At 44.5% G+C, this 22,747-nt stretch overlaps 1 protein-coding gene and 1 pseudogene across 1 annotated transcript; both read left to right on the top strand.

Moving 5' to 3' along the window:
* The first annotated feature begins 351 nt into the window (after positions 1 to 351).
* LOC119339207 lies at positions 352 to 1,080 on the top strand. Its single transcript, XM_037611345.1, has one exon. The coding sequence runs from the start codon at positions 352 to 354 to the stop codon at positions 1,078 to 1,080; it is 729 nt and encodes a 242-aa protein (XP_037467242.1).
* A 2,618-nt stretch (positions 1,081 to 3,698) lies between these two features.
* The window catches only part of LOC119339206, a 61,596-nt pseudogene continuing 42,547 nt past the window's right edge, over positions 3,699 to 22,747 (top strand).

Genomic DNA, 22,747 nt, shown 5'->3' with positions numbered 1-22,747 from the left:
CCCTCCGGCAAGTGAAGCCTCGCCCCCCGCAAGACCGTCAGTGCGCCCAAGCAGAAAAAGACGCTGACGCCCGAACAGTGGGCAAGGGAGTTGGCGAAGAGGAAGGACCGGAGGCACGCGACGGACACGAGGGATGAAGCCATCGCGACGGCCGCCGTCGCCCCCGCCATGCAGCAGGAGGTCACCAGCGCCCGCGTCGTGGCGGCAACGAGGGAGGCACAATATATGCTAGGGTTAAACCCTAGCCAGCATGGCCTCGTCAACGACGTCGTGGCCGCGACTAGCACCGTCTCATCTGCGTTCCCTTAGATGGTGCTGCCCGAGTCGCCCCGCGCGTCGGCTTGCACCCTGATGCCCGACTTTCACGTCTACCCGCAGGCCTCCCGCCTCTCCGAGGAGCGCTCGCCCGAGGTGAGCGTGGTTGCGCCTTCCACGCCCGCGCCTGCGCCCATCGACCTCAACGCCACACAGGTGGCCGGTGGCTCATCATTCGGTGGTGTGAGGAAACGCGTGCGGCACATGCCAGCCGACGTGTCGCCCGGTGCACGCAACCTGTTGGACGGAATGCCGGCCTCCGGCGACGATGACTACATGCGGAACCTCATCTTCGAGGGTGGTGCGCCGGCCGCTGGCGGTGCCGCCGGGGCTGGCTACGACCCCAACGAGACACAAAGCCAGGACGGTCGAGGGGCGTTCACGCCGTCCACCTTTGATCAAGATCAGGCGGCCTTCATGCATGATCAGGTTGGCCTGGACCTGGACGGCTTCCCACTCGCCCATGAGTTTCCGGAGGACTACGGGCAAGAGGAAGAGGACGAGTGCGACATTGAAGGGGAGCCTTTGTTTGAAGACGAGCTTGCCAACCAAGCCACCGGGGCGAAGCCGAAGCGCAAGAGCAAGCGGACCAAGGCATACACGACGGCCGAGGACAAGGTTCTTTGTGAGTGTTGGAGAGACATTGGGCAAGATCCCAAGACGGGCGCCGAACAAAAGGCATCAACCTTTTGGATTCGTGTCCACCGTGAGTTCCAGGAGCACAAGAAGTTTCCACCATACCAAATAGTAAGCACGCGAGGGTGAGTGTCCATTTCGAAGCGATGGAGGGCGATCCAACAAGAGTGCAACAAGTTTTGTGCCACTCTTGAGAGCGTCAAGGCCCGCCCCGTGAGTGGCATCGGCATGCAAAACATGGTATGCTAGCAAGCCGCCCTCTTTTGTGTCATTCTGTTTATGCTTGCGTGTTCATTTGCATACCATTTGCCAATATGCTTGCATGAAACACATTTGTAGGCATTTCAAGCTTTGGAGGCATTCAAGGTCCAAAACAATGGCAAGTGCTTCAATCTCTCCCATTGCTTTAGGGTCATCAAAGACTAGGAGAAGTTCAAGGCGCAATATGCCACCCTCAAGTCGCGTGGGGGGAAGCAAGCTGTGGAGGAGGTTGGGGACGGCGAGAAGGCACGACCGTGGGAGATGACCAACTCCAAGAAGAAGGACAAGCGGGATGCGGCGTCGAATTCCTTGATCGCAAGCGTGGAGGGCATGATGAGCAAGACGGACTCAAGGGAGGAGGAGCGCCGACGATACAAAGAAGAACAAATGAAAACCTTCATGGAGATCCAAAGAAGGAGGCTTGAGATGGATGCGGAGAAGCAAGTGAAGATGCTTGAGATGGAGGTGAAGAAGCAAGCCAAGATGCTAGAGATCGAGGCTGCCAACGCCAAGACCAAGGCGAAAGAAGTGGCTCTCACGAGCATGATGACCGGGGTGGAGATCATGAAGGTGGATCTCAACACCGTGTCGCCAAGGAAGAGGCCGTGGTTCGAGAAGATGAAGGCTGACATGCTCAAGTTTGACGACGAGTGATCTATGGCGGCGTGCGCCGTCTTTTTTTTATGCCGGATGGTGTGCTGGTATGACCACGGGGCCGCGATGGCGTGGTCGAACTCAAGTCCCACCCTCTTTTTTGTGTGTTGGCATGTGTACCGGCCGCTGGCGAGTGCGTCCGCATGAACTGTGTGGTGTTTTTTGAAGCTGAAATTGTATGCCGGCGCTGACATGGTGCCGGCATGAGCTTCAGGCAACGACATGGCTGCTGGCATGATGTATGCCCGTGGGCCTTTTTCAAAAATTATATGCAAACATGAAATGGGTCGGCGTGTTGGGCGCACTGCCGACCCAAATCTAAAACAGGGCGGACGTCAGACGAGCGGCCGATCCAAATGAACAAAAAACGGACAAAAACGCCGCCTGTTTAAGTCGCCTCGTTGGAGTTGCTCTTAGTTCCTGTGGCAACGATGCATGCAGGCCTGTCTCCCTCGTACGGATTTAGGCCTACACGGTACAATAAATCCAACAACTTGACATATTTAAGATTCGTTTTGTCCCCCGGACATTTACCGGAATAGTCTTTCACCCCGTTTTATATTAAAGCAATGACCATCCACAATCCAGTACAAACGCACGCCATCACAACACACGTACACATCAAATGCAAGATATGTAGGCGCAGCAATACCATCCCTAGCACTACAAGAGCAACCAGGGTCCTCAAGCATGAACACGCCACCGCAAAGAGATGAAGTTGCATACGACGAGTCGTGGCTCCAAGGCGACGCCTTCAGGAAGGTTGCGACACCGGAGCGCCGCCACCCGACCCGAGGATCAAAGTTTTCCGTGGAGCAACACGGCGGACAATGAGAGCCGCGACAACGCCTTCAGGAAGGGAACGAGCTTCACCGCTGCCGGTCCGTCCGAAGATCGATCAGGTTTTCACTCCGGCCAACACTGACCGCTACCAAACGCCACACTCCCGGACATTTTACTGAGTGAAGGTTGTTTTTCACCATTTCCGTCCATTAGAGCTGACCTAGCATCAGGGTGTGCGTAAGGATGTGAGCAGCAACCGAGAACACCTTAGTACAAATGTAATGCTATGTTTGGACAAATGCTATGGTCAAACTAACTGATGCTCCCTCCGTCCTATAATATAACATTATCATTATGATAAAATAATTATGTGCTAACTGATTGATGAGTTTCTTGGGATGAAGCTCGATGCGACTTGCTCTTTTTTTGGCTGTGTGGGAAGCAAGCACCAGCAGCAGGTCGCACGCACGCATGCAGAGCACGCTTCCCCGATCAAGTATGCTGGATCGGAATCCGCATCGTCAAGTAGGTACCATCCTCCTCGCAAAAAAGTGGAATCGCAGATGACTCACTGTCACCACGAGTAATGCTATACATACATAGGTTTACATGAGTTTTACAAACAGGTGGATTGTGATTGAAAGTTAAGGGGGAGAAGGGGCCCACCCCATAAAAATCAGGGGAGAGTGGATTGCGTGTAACTCTTTGTATGTTTAGCATTATTACTGCCCCACGCTGCCCAGCCGGCCCTCACCACCTCACATGCCACTGCCTACTTAACCCAAGAGTGTTAAGAGCCGTTCCATTCAGTGGCGGAGCTAGGTAAAAACTGCTGGGGGAGCCAAGGCTAAAACATGGGTGTTTGACGGTATAAAATGCTAGAAACGAATCTCATCTAAGCCCTCCTCCAAAAAATTTGTTCACAGCTTGGTCCAAAGTTGGGGGGCCACAACACCCCCAGGCTTGTACATAGCTCCGCCACTGGTTCCATTCACTCTCTCTTCGCCGCCCGCCGCTGCCAGCCAGCATCACCATCATCGTATATCAGCATGGGTTCCGACTTCAAGGCTATCCCTCTCATTGGTACGTACGTATGTTACCAGTCAATCAAACCCTGAATTGTGCACATATCTTCTCTTTTACGAACACTTTGCATGCCACTAATAGAAAACATGGCTTTCGTTCGGGCTAAGTAAGCCCATTAGTCCCGGTTCAGTCACGAACCGGGACCCATGGTGGCATTGGTTCCGGTTTGTGAGGCCAGGGGGCCTGCCGGGCCTCGTGGGGGCATTGGTCCCGGTTCGTCTGGCCCATTTGGTCCCGATTGGTGGGACGAACCGGGACCAATGGGCCTCGCTCCTGGCCCACCATCATTGGTCTCTGTTGGTGGCTTGAACCGGGACCAAAGGATGGTCTTTAGTCCCGGTTCCAGCCACGAATCGGGACCAATGAGTTTCCTATATATACCCCCTCGCCCGCGAGCAGAGCATTCCACTGATATGTTTTTCTTGCCGGCCATTGGAGAGCTTTGTGGTGCTCTAGCTCACCTATTATGCACACTAGGTGTTCAATGGAATGCCCGAGCCACCCTACTTAAGCTTTCTCCTCTCCAAGTTCGACCTCCAAGCTCCATTTTCTTTAATATTTGTCTAGGTTTAGCGGTCCGTCATGTCCCGTCCCCGTCTTCACCGCCGTCGATCGCCTGCGCCGATCTCGTCGCCAGCACCACCGTGGTGAGCCTCTTGTTCTTATCTTCTTTCTGAAAGGAAAACAAATTCTTACTTGTATGTTTAGATAGATACTTGTATAATTTTTCTACTTTTATTATTGCTTCTTATTATTTAGTGCGATGGTTTTGGTATCCGCCCCCATCGGTCCTCGTCCTGTCTATGATTCGGATGTGGTATATATTATCTTTATAACTATTTGGTTCATTTATTGTTTATGATAATTATGCCGACCAACGTGACATAGATTTTATTTATCTAGGAGGTATGTGAACCGGAAATTCCAACCGACCCTATTGTCGAGAGGTTAAATTTAGTTGAAGAAGAAAACAATTTCTTGAAGGAAAAAAATAAAAAAAAAATTAAGGAGGAGAAAATGATATTGGAGTTGCATGTTGCGGATGTCGTCGATGATCACAAGATCAAGATGGATGCAATGCGCTTGAAGATTAGAAAGATTAGAAATATGCCATTCATACCGAGGCTTGGTATCATTATGCCGTTGGATCAATTGTTACCTTGGTTGCGATTATGATCGCATTTGTTTTCGCATTGAAATATTTTACATAGTTTCAGTGTATGGTTTAATTAATTAGATGCTCTGGAGAGCTATATGTTGTTAGATGAGAACTATATATGTACTTTGGTTTTAATGTGATGATGAACTTCTATTAATTTGGTCACTTAATTATCTATTCATGATGTTCTGTAATGGTTTTTGACACACTTAATTATATATAATGCACGCAGATGAACCGGCAATGGATGTGCGGTGACAGACACACCTCCGAGTACATTAAGGGCGTGCATAATTTTCTAGAAGTGGCTGAGGCAAACAAGCAGAATGGTTTTATGTGTTGTCCATGCCCTATATGTGGGAATACGAAGTCTTGCTCTGACTCAAAAATCATTCACACCCACCTGCTTTATAAGGGTTTCATGCCACACTATAATGTTTGGACCAAGCACGGAGAAATAGGGGTTATGATGGAAGACAGCGAAGAAGAAGAGGACGATGACAACTATGTGCCCCTGAATACGGTGATGCTGCAATGGGGGAAGCTGTTGAAGATCAAGAGGAACCAGACGACGTGCCCGATGATGATCTCCGCCGGGTCATTATTGACGCAAGGAGACAGTGCGGAAGTCAAAAGGAGAAGCTCAAGTTTGATCGCATGTTAAAGGATCACAAAAAAGGTTTGTACTCCAATTGCAAAGATGGCAACACAAAGCTCGGTACCATACTGGAATTGCTGCAGTGGAAGACAGAGAATGGTGTGCCTGACAAAGGATTTGAGAAGCTACTGAAAATATTGAATAAGAAGCTTCCAAAGGATAACGAATTGCCCGACAGTACGTATGCAGCAAAGAAGGTTGTATGCCCTCTAGGATTGGAGGTGCAGAAGATACATGCATGCCCTAATGACTGCATCCTGTACCGTGGTGCGTACGAGGATTTGAACGCATGCCCAATATGCGGTGCATTGCCGTACAAGACCAGACGAGATGACCCTGGTGATGTTGACGGCGAGCGCCCCAGGAAGAGGGTTCCTGCGAAGGTGATGTGGTATGCTCCTATAATACCACGGTTGAAACGCTTGTTCAGAAACAAAGAGCATGCCAAGTTGATGCGATGGCACAGAGAGGACCATAAGAAAGACGGGAAGTTGAGAGCACCCGCTGACGGGTCGCAGTGGAGAAAAATCGAGAGAAAGTACCGGGAGGAGTTTGCAGGTGACGCAAGGAATGTATGGTTTGGTTTAAGCACGGATGGCATTAATTCTTTCAGGGAGCAGAGCAGCAACCACATCACCTGGTTCGTGACTCTATGTATCTATAACCTTCCTCCTTGGCTGTGCATGAAGCGGAAGTTCATTATGATGCCAGTTCTCATCTAGGGCCCTAAGCAACCAGGCAACGACATTGATGTGTACCTAAGGTCATTAGTTGAAGAACTTTTACAACTGTGGATTGGAAACGGTGTACGTGCGTAGTATGAGCACAAACATGAGGAATTTGACCTGCATGCGTTGCTGTTTGTCACCACCAATGATTGACCTGCTCTCAGTAACCTTTCAGGACAGACAAATAAGGGATACCACGCATGCACACACTGTTTAGATGACATCGAAAGTATATACCCGGACAAATACAAGAAGAATGTGTACCTGGGGCATCATCGATTCCTTCCAATGAACCATCAATGTCGAAAGAAAGGCAAGCACTTCAAAGGCGAGGCAGATCACAGGAAGAAGCCCTCCATGCATACCGGTGATCACGTACTTGCTATTGTCAATGATTTAAAAATAATCTTCGGAAAGGGTCTCGGCGGACTATCTGTTCCGAATGACGCTGAGGGTCACGCACCCATGTGGAAGAAGAAATCTATATTTTGGGACCTACCCTACTGGAAAGACTGATAACCCACAAGTGTAAGGGATCGCAACAGTTTTCGATAAGTAAGAGTGTCGAACCCAACGAGGATCTAAAGGTAGAATAAATATTCCCTCAAGTTCTATCGACCACCGATACAACTCTACGCACGCTTGACGTTTGCTTTATCTAGAACAAGTATGAAACTAGAAGTACTTTGTAGGTGTTGTTGGATAGGCTTGCAAGATAATAAAGAGCACATAAATAAAAGCTAGGGGCTGTTTAGATAAAGAAGTAATAAAGTAAATATAGCAAGTGTGGAAAAGTGGTGGTAGGAGTTGTGGAATTGTCCCTATAAGCAATTGACTATGTTCCTAGACCGGTAATCACTATTGCAATTCTATTTGAGGGAGAGGCATAAGCTAAAATACTTGCTCTACTTGGATCATATGCACTTATGATTGGAACTCTAGCAAGCATCCGCAACTACTAAAGATTCATTAAGGTAAAACCCAATCATAGCATTAAAGTATCAAGTCCTCTTTATCCCATACGCAACAACCTACTTACTCGGGTTTGTGTTTCAGTCACTCACGCAACCCACTATAAGCAAATCATGAACGCATTGCAACACCCTACATCGGTAATCCCTCACGCTTGCGCGACACGGAGGGCACAATAGGACAACACCAATAATAAAACATGCAACTCAAACCAATCATAGCAATTCATCAATCACCAATAGGACAACGAAAATCTACTCAGACATCATAGGATGGCAACACATCATTGGAAAATAATATGAAGCATAAAGCATCATGTTCAAGTAGAGGGTACAGCGGGTTGCGGGAGAGTGGACCGCTGGATATAGAAGGGGGAAGATGATGGAGATGTTGGTGAAGATGACAGCGGTGTTGGTGAAGATCGCGGTGATGATGATGGCCCCCGGCAGCGCTCCGGCGCCACCAGAAGCAAGGGGAAGAGGGCCCCCCTTCCTCTTCTTCCTTGACCTCCTCCCTAGATGGGAGAAGGGTTTCCCCTCTGGTCCTTGGCTCCCATGGAGTGGGAGGGGCGAGAGCCCCTCCGAGATTGGATCTATCTCTCTGTTTCTGCGTTCTCAGATTCTACCCCTTCACCGTTTCTTTAATATCCGGAGATCCGTAACTCCGATTGGGGTGAATCTTTCGCCCAGATTTTTCTCGTAAAATTAGTTTTCTTGCGGCAAAATAAGGGCATCAACTGCCTTACGGGTGGCCCACGAGAGTCCAGGGCGCGCCCAGGGGGGCCCCTGTCTCATGGCCACCTCAAACACTGTTTCGCGTTGATTCTTTCTCCGGAAAATCCCAAATATTCCAAAATAATTCTCCATCCGTTTTTATCCCGTTTGGACTCCGTTTGGTATTGGTTTTCTGTGAAACAAAAAACATGCAACAGACAGGAACTGGCACTGGGCACTGGATCAATATGTTAGTCCCAAAAATAGTATAAAAAGTTGCCAAAAGTATATGAAAGTTGAAGAATATTGGCATGGAACAATCAAAAATTATAGATACGACGGAGACGTATCAGCATCCCCAAGCTTAATTCCTGCTCGTCCTCAAGTAGGTAAATGATAAAAAAGATAATTTTTTATGTGGAATGCTACCTAGCATAATCTTGATCATATGTCTAATCATGGCATGAATATTAAGACACGAGTGATTCAAAGCAATAGTCTATCTATTTGACATAAAAACAATAATACTTCGAGCGTACCAATAAAGCAATCATGTCTTTTCAAAACAACAAGGCCAAAGCAAGCTTATCCTTACAAAATCATACGGTTTGGCCATGCTTCATCTTCGTCACACAAAAATGCCCCCATCATGTGAAGGAAATATGCCCTAGAGGCAATAATAAAGTTATTATTTATTTCCTCATATCATGATAAATGTTTATTATTCATGCTAGAATTGTATTAACCGGAAACATGATACATGTGTGAATACATAGACAAACATATAGTCACTAGTATGCCTCTACTTGACTAGCTCATTAATCAAAGATGGTTATGTTTCCTAACCATTGACATGTGTTGTCATTTGATTAACGGAAACACATCATTAGGAGAATGAGGTGATTGACATGACCCATCCCGTTAGCTTAGCACTTGATCGTTTAGTATTCTGCTATTGCTTCCTTCATGACTTATACATGTTCCTGTAACTATGAGAATTGTGTAACTCCCGTTTACCGGAGGAACACTTTGGGTACTACCAAACGTCACAACGTAACTGGGTGATTATAAAGGAGTACTACAGGTGTCTCCGAAGGTACATGTTGAGTTAGCATAATTCGAGATTAGGTTTTGTCACTCCGATTGTCGGAGAGGTATCTCTGGGCCCTCTCGGCAATGCTCATCACTTAAGCCTTGCAAGCATGTAACTAATGAGTTAGTTATAAGATGAAGTATTACAGAACGAGTAAAGAGACTTGTCGATAACGAGATTGAACTAGGTATTGGATACCGACGATCGAATCTCGGACAAGTAACATACCGATGACAAAGGGAACAACGTATGTTGTTATGCGGTTTGACCGATAAAGATCTTCGTAGAATATGTAGGAACCAATATGGGCATCCAGGTCCCGCTATTGGTTATTGACCAGAGATGTGTCTCAGTCATGTCTACATCGTTCTCGAACCGTAGGGTCCGCACGCTTAAGGTTTCGTTGACAGTTATATTATGAGTTTATGTATTTTGATGTACCGAAGGTTGTTCGGAGTCCCGGATATGATTACGGACATGACGAGGAGTCTCGAAATGGTCGAGACATAAAGATTGATATATTGGACGGATATATTTGGACACCGGAAAGGTTCCGGAGAAGTTTGGAGCCCCGGAAGGTTACCGGAACCCCCCGGGAGGTATATGGGCCTTATTGGGCCCATGTAGGAGGAAGAGAGAAGGAGCAAGGGAAGGGGGCGCGCCCCTCCAAGCCCAATCCGAATTGGGGAAGGGGGCCGGCCCCCCTTTCCTTTCTCCTTCCCCCTCTTCCTATTACTACTACTAGTACTACTTCCTAATACTAGTACTCTTTCCTTCCCCCTCCAAATAAGATAAGGAAAAGAGAGGGAAACCTACTTGGAGTAGGTTTCCCCCTCCTCATGGCGCCCCCCTAGGGCCGGCCACCTCCTCCCTCCCTCCTTTATATACGGGGGTAGGGGGGCACCCTAGAACACACAAGTTGATCATTGATCGTTCCTTAGCCGTGTGCGGTGCCCCCCTCCACGATATTACACCTCAGTCATATTGTAGCGGTGCTTAGGCGAAGCCCTGCAACAGGAGAACATCAAGATCGTCACCACGCCGTCGTGCTGACGGAACTCCCCCTTGGCGCCTCTGCTGGATCGGAGATCGAGGGTGCGTCATCGAGCTGTACGCGTGTCAAGAACTCGGAGGTGCCGGAGTAACGGTACTTGGATCGGTTGAACCGGAGGACGTACGACTACTTCCTCTACGTTGCGTCAACGCTTCCGCTTCGGTCTACGAGGGTATGTAGACAACACTCTCCCCTCGTTGCTATATCATCACCATGATCTTGCGTGTGCGTAGGAAATTTTTTGAAATTACTACGTTCCCCAACAGTGGCATCCGAGCCTAGGTTTTATGTGTTGATGTTATATGCACGAGTAGAACACAAGTAAGTTGTGGACGATATAAGTCATACTGCCTACCAGCATGTCATACTTTGGTTCAGCGGTATTGTGAGATGAAGCGGCCCGGACCGACATTACGCGTACGCTTACGCGAGACTGGTTTCACCGTTACGAGCACTCGTGCTTAAAGGTGGCTGGCGGGTGTCTGTCTCTCTCACTTTAGTTGAACCGAGTGTGGCTACGCCCGGTCCTTGTGAAGGTTAAAACGGAGTCTATTTGACAAACTATCGTTGTGGTTTTGATGCGTAGGTGAGATTGGTTCTTGCTTAAGCCCGTAGCAGCCACGTAAAATTTGCAACAACAAAGTAGAGGACGTCTAACTTGTTTTTGCAGGGCATGTTGTGATGTGATATAGCCAAGACATGATGCTATATTTTATTGTATGAGATGATCATGTTTTGTAACCAAAGTTATCGGCAACTGGCAGGAGCCATATGGTTGTCGCTTTATTGTATGAAATGCAAACGCCCTGTAATTGCTTTACTTTATCACTAAGCGGTAGCGATAGTCGTAGAAGCAATAGATGGCGTAACGACAACGATGCTACGATAGAGATCAAGGTGTCGCGCCGGTGACGATGGTGATCACGACGGTGCTTCGAAGATGGAGATCACAAGCACAAGATGATGATGGCCATATCATATCACTTATATTGATTGCATGTGATGTTTATCCTTTATGCATCTTATCTTGCTTTGATTGACGGTAGCATTTTAAGATGATCTCTCACTAATTATCAAGAAGTGTTCTCCCTGAGTATGCACCGTTGCGAAAGTTCTTCGTGCTGAGACACCACGTGATGATCGGGTGTGATAGGCTCTACGTTCAAATACAACGGGTGCAAAACAGTTGCACACGCGGAATACTCAGGTTATACTTGACGAGCCTAGCATATACAGATATGGCCTCGGAACACGGGGACCGAAAGGTCGAGCGTGAATCATATAGTAGATATGATCAACATAGAGATGTTCACCATTGAAACTACTCCATCTCACGTGATGATCGGACATGGTTTAGTTGATTTGGATCACGTAATCACTTAGATGACTAGAGAGATGTCTGTCTAAGTGGGAGTTCTTTAGTAATATGATTAAGAACTTAAATTTATCATGAACTTAGTACCTGATAGTATTTTGCTTGTCTATGTTCGTTTGTAGATAGATGGCTCGTGCTGTTGTTCCGTTGAATTTTAATGCGTTCCTTGAGAAAGCAAAGTTGAAAGATGATGGTAGCAATTACACGGACTGGGTCCGTAACCTGAGGATTATCCTCATTGCTGCACAGAAGAGTTACGTCCTGGAAGCACCGCTGGGTGCCAGGCCTGCTGCTGATGCAACTGACGACGTTAAGAACGTCTGGCAGAGCAAAGCTGATGACTACTCTATAGTTCAGTGTGCCATGCTTTACGGCTTAGAACCGGGTCTTCAACGACGTTTTGAACGTCATGGGGCATATGAGATGTTCCAGGAGTTGAAGTTAATATTTCAAGCAAATGCCCGGATTGAGAGATATGAAGTCTCCAATAAGTTCTACAGCTGCAAGATGGAGGAGAACAGTTCTGTCAGTGAACATATACTCAAAATGTCTGGGTATAATAATCACTTGATTCAACTGGGAGTTAATCTTCCGGATGATAGCGTCATTGACAGAATTCTCCAATCACTGCCACCAAGCTACAAGAGCTTTGTGATGAACTATAATATGCAAGGGATGAACAAGACTATTCCCGAGCTCTTCGCGATGCTGAAAGCCGCAGAGGTAGAAATCAAAAAGGAGCATCAAGTGTTGATGGTCAACAAGACCACTGGTTTCAAGAAAAGGGGAAAAGGGAAGAAGAAGGGGAACTTCAAAAGGAACGGCAAACAAGTTGCTGTTCAAGTGAAGAAACCCAAGTCTGGACCTAAGCCTGAAACTGAGTGCTTCTACTGCAAGCAGACTGGACACTGGAAGCGGAACTGCCCCAAGTATTTGGCGGATAAGAAGGATGGCAAAGTGAACAAAGGTATATGTGATATACATGTTATTGATGTGTACCTTACTAATGCTCGCAGTAGCACCTGGGTATTTGATACTGGTTCTGTTGCTAAACATTTGCAACTCGAAACAGGGACTACGGATTAAGCGAAGATTAGCTAAGGACGAGGTGACGATGCGCGTGGGAAATGGTTCCAAAGTCGATGTGATCGCGGTCGGCACGCTACCTCTACATCTACCATCGGGATTAGTTTTAGACCTGAATAATTGTTATTTGGTGCCTGCGTTGAGCATGAACATTATATCTGGATCTTGTTTGATGCGAGAGGTTATTCATTTAAATCAGAGAATAATGGTTGTTCTATTTATATGAGTAATATCTTTTATGGTCATGCACCCTTGAAGAGTGGTCTATTTTTATTAAATCTCGATAGTAGTGATACACATATTCATAATGTTGAAGCCAAAAGATGCAGAGTTGATAATGATAGTGCAACATATTTGTGGCACTGCGTTTAGGTCATATCGGTGTAAAACGCATGAAGAAACTCCATACTGATGGACTTCTGGAATCACTTGATTATGAATCACTTGGTACTTGCGAACCGTGCCTCATGGGCAAGATGACCAAAACACCGTTCTCCGGATCTATGGAGAGAGCAACAGATTTGTTGGAAATCATACATACAGATGTATGTGGTCCGATGAATGTTGAGGCTCGTGGCGGATATCGTTATTTCCTCACCTTCACAGATGATTTGAGCAGATATGGGTATATCTACTTGATGAAGCACAAGTCTGAAACATTTGAAAAGTTCAAAGAATTTTAGAGTGAAGTAGAAAATCATCGTAACAAGAAAATAAAGTTTCTACGATCTGATCGTGGAGGAGAATATTTGAGTTACGAGTTTGGTTTACATTTGAAACAATGTGGAATAGTTTCGCAACTCACGCCACCTGGAACACCACAGCGAAATGGTGTGTCTGAACGTCGTAATCGTACTTTACTTGATATGGTGCGATCTATGATGTCTCTTACCGATTTACCGCTATCGTTTTGGGGTTATGCTTTAGAGACGGCCGCATTCACGTTAAATAGGGCACCATCAAAATCCGTTGAGACGACGCCTTATGAACTGTGGTTTGGCAAGAAACCAAAGTTGTCGTTTCTCAAAGTTTGGGGCTGCGATGCTTATGTGAAGAAACTTCAACCAGATAAGCTCGAACCCAAATCGGAGAAATGTGTCTTCATAGGATACCCAAAGGAGACAATTGGGTACACCTTCTATCACAGATCTGAAGGCAAGATTTTCGTTGCTAAAATCGGATCCTTTCTAGAGAAGGAGTTTCTCTCGAAAGAAGTGAGTGGGAGGAAAGTAGAACTTGATGAGATAACTGTATCTACTCCCTTTTGGAAAGTAGTTTATCACAAGAACCAGTTCCTGTGACAACTACACCAATTAGTGAGGAAGCTAATGATATTGATCATGAAACTTCAGATCAAGTTTCTACTGAACCTCGTAGGTCTATCAGAGTAAGATCCGCACCAGAGTGGTACGGAAATCCTATTCTGGAAGTCATGTTACTAGACCATGATGAACCTACGAACTATGAGGAAGCGATGATGAGCCCAGATTCCGCAAAATGGCTAGAGGCCATGAAATCTGAGATATGATCCATGTATGAAAACAAAGTATGGACTTTGGTTGACTTGCCCGATGATCGGCAAGCCATTGAGAATAAATGGATCTTTAAGAAGAAGACTGACGCTGATGGTAATGTTACTGTCTACAAAGCTCAACTTGTTGCAAAAGGTTTTCAACAAGTTCAAGGGGTTGACTACGATGAGACTTTCTCACCCGTAGCGATGCTTAAGTCTGTCCGAATCATGTTGGCTATTGCTGCATTTCATGATTATGAAATTTGGCAAATGGATGTCAAGACTGCATTCTTGAATGGATTTCTAGAAGAAGAGTTGTATATGATGCAACCTGAAGGTTTTGTTGATCCAAAAGGTGCTGACAAAGTGTGCAAGCTCCAACATTCCATTTATGGACTGGTGCAAGCATCTCGGAGTTGGAATAAACGTTTTGATAGTGTGATCAAAGCATATGGCTTTATACAGACTTTTGGAGAAGCTTGTATTTACAAGAAAGTGAGTGGGAGCTCTGTAGCATTTCTAGTTTTATATGTTGATGACATATTATTAATTGGAAATGATATAGAATTTCTGGATAGCATAAAGGGATACTTGAATAAAAGTTTTTCTATGAAAGACCTCAGTGAAGCTGCTTACATATTGGGCATCAAGATCTATAGAGATAGATCAAGACGCTTAATAGGACTTTCACAAAGTACATACCTTGACAAAATTTTGAAAAAGTTCAAAATGGATGAGGCAAAGAAAGGATTCTTGCCTATGCTACAAGGTGTGAAGTTGACTCAAACTCAATGCCCGACCACAACAGAAGATAGAGAGAAAATGAAAGATGTTCCCTATGCTTCAGCCATAGGCTCTATCATGTATGCAATGCTGTGTACCAGACCTGACGTATGCTTAGCAATAAGCTTGGCATGTAGGTACCAAAGTAATCCAGGAGTGGATCACTGGACAGCGGTCAAGAACATCCTGAAATACCTGAAAAGGACTAAGGATATGTTTCTCGTATATGGAGGTGACAAAGAGCTAGTCGTAAATGGTTACGTCGATGCAAGCTTTGACACTGATCCGGATGATTCTAAATCGCAGACCGGATACGTGTTTTTATTAAACGGTGGAGCTGTAAGTTGGTGCAGTTCTAAACAAAGCGTCGTGGCAGGATCTACATGTGAAGCGGAGTACATAGCTGCTTCTGAAGCAGCAAATGAAGGAGTCTAGATGAAGGAGTTCATTTCCGATCTAGGTGTCATACCTAGTGCATCGGGACCAATGAAGATCTTTTGTGACAATACTGGTGCAATTGCCTTGGCAAAGGAATCCAGATTTCACAAGAGGACCAAGCACATCAAGAGACGCTTCAATTCCATTCGGGACCAAGTCCAAGTGGGAGACATAGAGATTTGCAAGATACATACGGATCTGAATGTTGCAGACCCGTTGACTAAGCCTCTCTCACGAGCAAAACATGATCAGCACCAAGACTCCATGGGTGTTAGAATCATTACTATGTAATCTAGATTATTGACTCTAGTGCAAGTGGGAGACTGAAGGAAATATGCCCTAGAGGCAATAATAAAGTTATTATTTATTTCCTCATATCATGATAAATGTTTATTATTCATGCTAGAATTGTATTAACCGGAAACATGATACATGTGTGAATACATAGACAAACATATAGTCACTAGTATGCCTCTACTTGACTAGCTCATTAATCAAAGATGGTTATGTTTCCTAACCATTGACATGTGTTGTCATTTGATTATGAGGTGATTGACATGACCCATCCCGTTAGCTTAGCACTTGATCGTTTAGTATTCTGCTATTGCTTCCTTCATGACTTATACATGTTCCTGTAACTATGAGAATTGTGTAACTCCCGTTTACCGGAGGAACACTTTGGGTACTACCAAACGTCACAACGTAACTGGGTGATTATAAAGGAGTACTACAGGTGTCTCCGAAGGTACATGTTGAGTTAGCATAATTCGAGATTAGGTTTTGTCACTCCGATTGTCGGAGAGGTATCTCTGGGCCCTCTCGGCAATGCTCATCACTTAAGCCTTGCAAGCATGTAACTAATGAGTTAGTTATAAGATGAAGTATTACAGAACGAGTAAAGAGACTTGTCGATAACGAGATTGAACTAGGTATTGGATACCGACGATCGAATCTCGGACAAGTAACATACCGATGACAAAGGGAACAACGTATGTTGTTATGCGGTTTGATCGATAAAGATCTTCGTAGAATATGTAGGAACCAATATGGGCATCCAGGTCCCGCTATTGGTTATTGACCAGAGATGTGTCTCAGTCATGTCTACATCGTTCTCGAACCGTAGGGTCCGCACGCTTAAGGTTTCGATGACAGTTATATTATGAGTTTATGTATTTTGATGTACCGAAGGTTGTTCGGAGTCCCGGATATGATTACGGACATGACGAGGAGTCTCGAAATGGTTGAGACATAAAGATTGATATATTGGACGGATATATTTGGACACCGGAAAGGTTCCGGAGAAGTTTGGAGCCCCGGAAGGTTACCGGAACCCCCCGGGGGGTATATGGGCCTTATTGGGCCCATGTAGGAGGAAGAGAGAACGAGCAAGGGAAGGGGGCGCGCCCCCCAAGCCCAATCCGAATTGGGGAAGGGGGCCGGCCCCCCCTTTCCTTTCTCCTTCCCCCTCTTCCTATTACTACTACTAGTACTACTTCCTAATACTAGTACTCTTTCCTTCCCCCTCCAAATAAGATAAGGAAAAGAGAGGGAAACCTACTTGGAGTAGGTTTCCCCCTCCTCATGGCGCCCCCCCTAGGGCCGGCCACCTCCTCCCTCCCTCCTTTATATACGGGGGTAGGGGGGCACCCTAGAACACACAAGTTGATCATTGGTCGTTCCTTAGCCGTGTGCGGTGCCCCCCTCCACGATATTACACCTCGGTCATATTGTAGCGGTGCTTAGGCGAAGCCCTGCAATAGGAGAACATCAAGATCGTCACCACGCCGTCGTGCTGACGGAACTCCCCCTCGGCGCCTCTGCTGGATCGGAGATCGAGGGTGCGTCATCGAGCTGTACGCGTGTCAAGAACTCGGAGGTGCCGGAGTAACGGTACTTGGATCGGTTGAACCGGAGGACGTACGACTACTTCCTCTATGTTGCGTCAACGCTTCCGCTTCGGTCTACGAGGGTATGTAGACAACACTCTCCCCTCGTTGCTATATCATCACCATGATCTTGCGTGTGTGTAGGAATTTTTTTGAAATTACTACGTTCCCCAACATCATGCACAACCCCAATGACGAGTCAAGCAATTGGTTCATACTTTTTAATGCGCTTCAGCTTTTTCAACCCTCACGCAATACATGAGCGCAAGCCATGGATATAGCACTATAGGTGGAATAGAATATAATGGTGGAGGTTTATATGGAGAAGACAAAAAGGGAGAAAGTCTCACATCGACGCGGCTAATCAACGGGCTATGGAGATGCCCATCAATTGATGTCAATGCGAGGAGTAGGGATTGCCATGCAATGGATGCACTAGAGCTATAAGTGTATGAAAGCTCAAACTGAAAACTAAGTGGGTGTGCATCCAACTTGCTTGCTCATGAAGACCTAGGGCATTTGAGGAAGCCCATCGTTGGAATATACAAGCCAAGTTCTATAATGAAAATTCCCACTAGTATATGAAAGTGACAACATAGGAGACAATCTATATGAAGAACATGGTGCTACTTTGAAGCACAAGTGTGGAAAAAGGATAGTAACATTGCCCCTTTTTTTTCTTTCTTTTTTCTTTTTTTCTTTTCGGGTGGGCTTCTTTGGCCCCCTTTTTATTTAGGCTTCTTTGGCCTTTCCTTTTTTTTCTTTTTTTCTTTTTTATGGGGCAATGCTCTATAATGATGATCATCATACTTTTATTTACTTACAACTCGTTACTAGAACAAAGATATGACTCTATATGAATGCTTCCGGCGGTGTACCGGGATGTGCAATGATCTAGCGTAGCAATGACATTAAAGACGGACAAGCCATGAAAACATCATGCTAGCTATCTTACGATCATGCAAAGCAATATGACAACAAATGCTCAAGTCATGTATATGATGATGATGGAAGTTGCATGACAATATATCTCGGAATGGCTATGGAAATGCCATGATAGGTAGGTATGGTGGCTATTTTGAGGAAGATATAATGAGGCTTATGTGTGATAGAGCGTATCGTATCACGGGGTTTGGATGCACCGGCGAAGTTTGCACCAACTCTCGAGGTGAGAAAGGGCAATGCACGGTACCGAAGAGGCTAGCAATGATGGAAAGGTAAAAGTGTGTATAATCCATGGACTCATATTAGACATAAAGAACTCATATACTTATTGCAAAAGTTTATTATCCCTCAAAGCAAAGTACTACTACGCATGCCCCTAGGGGGATAGATTGGTAGGAAAAGACCATTGCTCGTCCCCGACTGCCACTCATAAGGAAGACAATCAAAGAAACACCCCATGCTTCAAATTTGTCACACAACGGTTACCATACGTGCATGCTACGAGACTTGCAAACCTCAACACAAGTGTCTCTACAATCCACAACCACCCACTAGCATGACTCTAATATCACCATCTTTATATCGCAAAACTATTGCGAGGAATCAAACATATCACATTCAGCGATCTACAAGTTTATGTAGGATTTTATGACTAACCATGTGAATGACCAATTCCTGTCATCTCTCTAAATTGATATAAGTGAAGTAAGAGAGTTTAATTCTTTCTGCAAAAGATATGCCCACGCTCTAACAAATATAACTGAAGCAAAAGAGCATTCTACAAATGGCGGTTCTCTATGTGAAGAGAAATAGGCAATCCAAACTTCAAATGATATAAGTAAAGCACATGAAGCATTCTATAAAGCCATACTCAAAAGATTTAAGTGAAGTGCAATGAGCATTCTATAAATCAACCAAGGACTATCTCATGCCAGCATGGTGCATAAAAAAAATGAAAACTAAATGCAAAAGACGCTCCAAGACTTGCACATAATGCATAAACGAAACGAATACGAAAACATACCGATACTTGTTGAAGAAAGAGGGGATGCCTTCCGGGGCATCCCCAAGCTTAGACGCTTGAGTCTCCTTGAATATTTACTTGGGGTGCCTCGGGCATCCTCAAGCTTAAGCTCTTGCCTCTCTTCCTTTTCCTCATATCGGAACCTCCTCGTTTAGACACTTCATCCACACAAAACTTCAACAGAAAACTCGGTAAGATCCGTTAGTATAATAAAGCAAATCACCACTTTAAGTACTGTTGCAAACCAATTCATATTTTGTTTTTGCATTGTGTCTACTGTAACATAACTTTTTCATGGCTTAATCCACTGATATAAATTTATAGATTCATCAAAAGAAGCAAACTATGCATCAAAAACAGAATCTGTCAAAAACAGAACAGTCTGTAGCAATCTGAACATTCACCATACTTATGGTACCCCAAAAATTCTACCAAAATTAGTAAAAATAAAAAAGTTGTACATAAAGATATTTCAAAAGGAATCAGAACCATTTGACGTTCCAGTTAAAAATATAAAATCGAGCACAACAGCCAAAGTTTCTGTCCTGCACCGTACAAACCAACAAGCATTGTAAACATCCTAAAGGGAAACCTTGGCACATTATTTTTGTAATACAATGAAATTATAAAAGGGGATAATTATTTTTTATGAAAAGTTTCTTTAATCAAGATTCACAAAGTTTCCATGAGCATGAACAAATTTCAAGGCTAGCTCCCACTTCAACAATGCTTGTCTTCCTCACTTTCACTTTCCTTTTTGAAAAGTTTTTAGGTTCCCCTCTTTATTTTTTTTTTGTTTTTAAACTATATAAAAGCACTCAACAGAAATAAATGACTCTCTAAATGACTCTCTAAAACTTCCGGGTTGTCTCCCTGGCAGTGCTTTCTTTAAAGCCATTAAGCTAGGCATATAGTGCTCAAGTAATGGATCCACCCGGATCCCTAGGTATATCAAAGCCAATTTTAATTAACAATGGTTTGTAATTTAGTAATGAGCACAAAGTAACATATATCAATGCAACAACGAAGTCTAACTCTCTTCCTATGCATGTCATAAAAGAACAATTCATGCACATCAAGTAAAGGCCAATGCATAGTATAAGCAGTTTCTTGCAATTTTATCGTGTTGGAAACATAAAGAGGCGGAGATGTAGCTCCTCTATCATAATAATTGCAAGTAGGAGAAGCAAGCACATGCATATTATATTCATCAAAATCATCATGTGCAACGGTAAAAGGCAACCAATCAACATAATCCTTAATAAGCACAAACTTCTCCGATATAGTGTAGTTGGGAGAATTCAAAAAGATAATAGGACTATCACGCGTGGGTGCAATAGCAACAATTTCATGTTTAACATAAGAAACTATAGCAAGTTCATCTCCATAAGAATAATTCATATTGGCATCTTGGCCACAAGCATAGCAATCATCATCAAAAAGGGATATTTCAAGAGAATCAACGGGATCATAGCAATCATCATAGCAATCATCCTTCGGTAAGGACGAAGGGGAATTAAACAATGTATGAGTTGAAGAGTTACTCTCATTAGAAGGTGGGCACGGGTAGCTAATCTGCTCTTCCTCCTTTTGCTCTTCGCTCTCCTCATCATCTTTTTCATCCAATGAGCTCACAGTTTCATCAATTTCTTCTTCCATAGCTTCCTGCAAAATATTAGTCTCTTCTTGGACAGCGGAGACTTTCTGAATAAATGCATTAATATAGTAATTGTATTCATAATTTTCATAGCAATATCTAAGTATAGCAAGATTTTCTGGTCTATAAACTGAATCATCAAAATCATCAAACACTTTAAACATAGATTCAATCTCATAAGCACCCATAAAAGCAACAAATTCTTCAATTTGTTCCACATCATAGTAATCGTATCTACCATTAGCATAAGAAGCTAAGGTTTTATTATCATTGAATTTGCATGAAAAGGGAAGGTGTGGATCCTTCATCCTAGAGCAACAAGTATAATCATGCATCATGCATAGTTGACGAGCATTCCAACGCAAAATAATAAATTGATCCCATAATAGTTTCCCTTTTTGTGTCGAGCGATAATCCCTAAAGTATTCACGTTGATCCAACGTGTCTCCCATTATAAAGTTGAATGGGGTTTCCTCAGGATTATCAAAGTAGTACATAATATCTTTCACATAAAGAGAATCGGGGGTTTTTAGGAGTTACCCCATCTACATGAGTAGCAAGTACCTCTAATTTTTTTGGTATTTTTTGTTCCTTATCCATAACTAAAGATAGAGAACAACTAATAACAGCAAATAAAAAATACTTAGTGATAAAGCAAACAAGCACACACGAGAATATTCACCCCACGCTATGACTCCCCAGCAACGGCGCCAGAAAAAGGTCTTGATAACCCACAAGTGTAGGGGATCGTAACAGTTTTCGATAAGTAAGAGTGTCGAACCCAACGAGGAGCTAAAGGTAGAATAAATATTCCCTCAAGTTCTATCGACCACTGATACAACTCTACGCACGCTTGACGTTCGCTTTACCTAGAACAAGTATGAAACTAGAAGTACTTTGTAGGTGTTGTTGGATAGGTTTGCAAGATAATAAAGAGCATGCAAATAAAAGCTAGGGGCTGTTTAGATAAAGAAGTAATAAAGTAAATATAGCGAGTGTGGAAAAGTGGTGGTAGGAGTTGTGGAATTGTCCCTAAGCAATTGATTATGTTACTAGACAGGTAATCACTATTGCAATTCTATTTGAGGGAGAGGCATAAGTTAACACAATTTCTCTACTTGAATCATATGCACTTATGATTGGAACTCTACCAAGCATCCACAACTACTAAAGATTCATTAAGGTAAAACCCAACCATAGCATTAAAGTATCAAGTCCTCTTTATCCCATACGCAACAACCTACTTACTCGGGTTTGTATTTCAGTCACTCACGCAACCCACTATAAGCAAATCATGAACGCATTGCAACACCCTACAGCGGTAATCCCTCACGCTTGCGCGACACGGAGGGCACAATAGGACAGCACCAATAATAAAACATGCAACTCAAACCAATCATAGAAATTCATCAATCACCAATAGGACAACGAAAATCTGCTCAAACATCATAGGATGGCAACACATCATTGGAAAATAATATGAAGCATAAAGCACCATGTTCAAGTAGAGGGTACAACGGGTTGCGGGAGAGTGGACCGCTGGATATAGAAGGGGGAAGGTGATGGAGATGTTGGTGAAGATGAGGGCGGTGTTGGTGAAGATCGCGGTGATGATGATGGCCCCCGGCAGTGCTCCGGCGCCACCGGAAGCAAGGGGAAGAGAGCCCCCCTTCTTCTTCTTCTTCCTTGACCTCCTCCCTAGATGGGAGAATGGTTTCCCCTCTGGTCCTTGGCTCCCATGGCGTGGGAGGGTCGAGATCCCCTCCGAGATTGGATCTATCTCTCTGTTTCTACGTTCTCAGATTCTACCCCTTCACCGTTTCTTTAATATCCGAAGATCCGTAACTCCGATTCGGGTGAATCTTTCGCCCAGATTTTTCTCGTAAAATTAGCTTTCCTGCAGCAAAAGAAGGGCATCAACCGCCTTA

This window comes from Triticum dicoccoides, chromosome 7B (assembly GCF_002162155.2).
Source record: "Triticum dicoccoides isolate Atlit2015 ecotype Zavitan chromosome 7B, WEW_v2.0, whole genome shotgun sequence".
In the NCBI taxonomy this organism is placed as follows: Eukaryota; Viridiplantae; Streptophyta; class Magnoliopsida; order Poales; family Poaceae; genus Triticum; species Triticum dicoccoides.
Note: the sequence above shows the minus strand (reverse complement) of the source record. Positions and strands in the feature narration are given on the sequence as shown.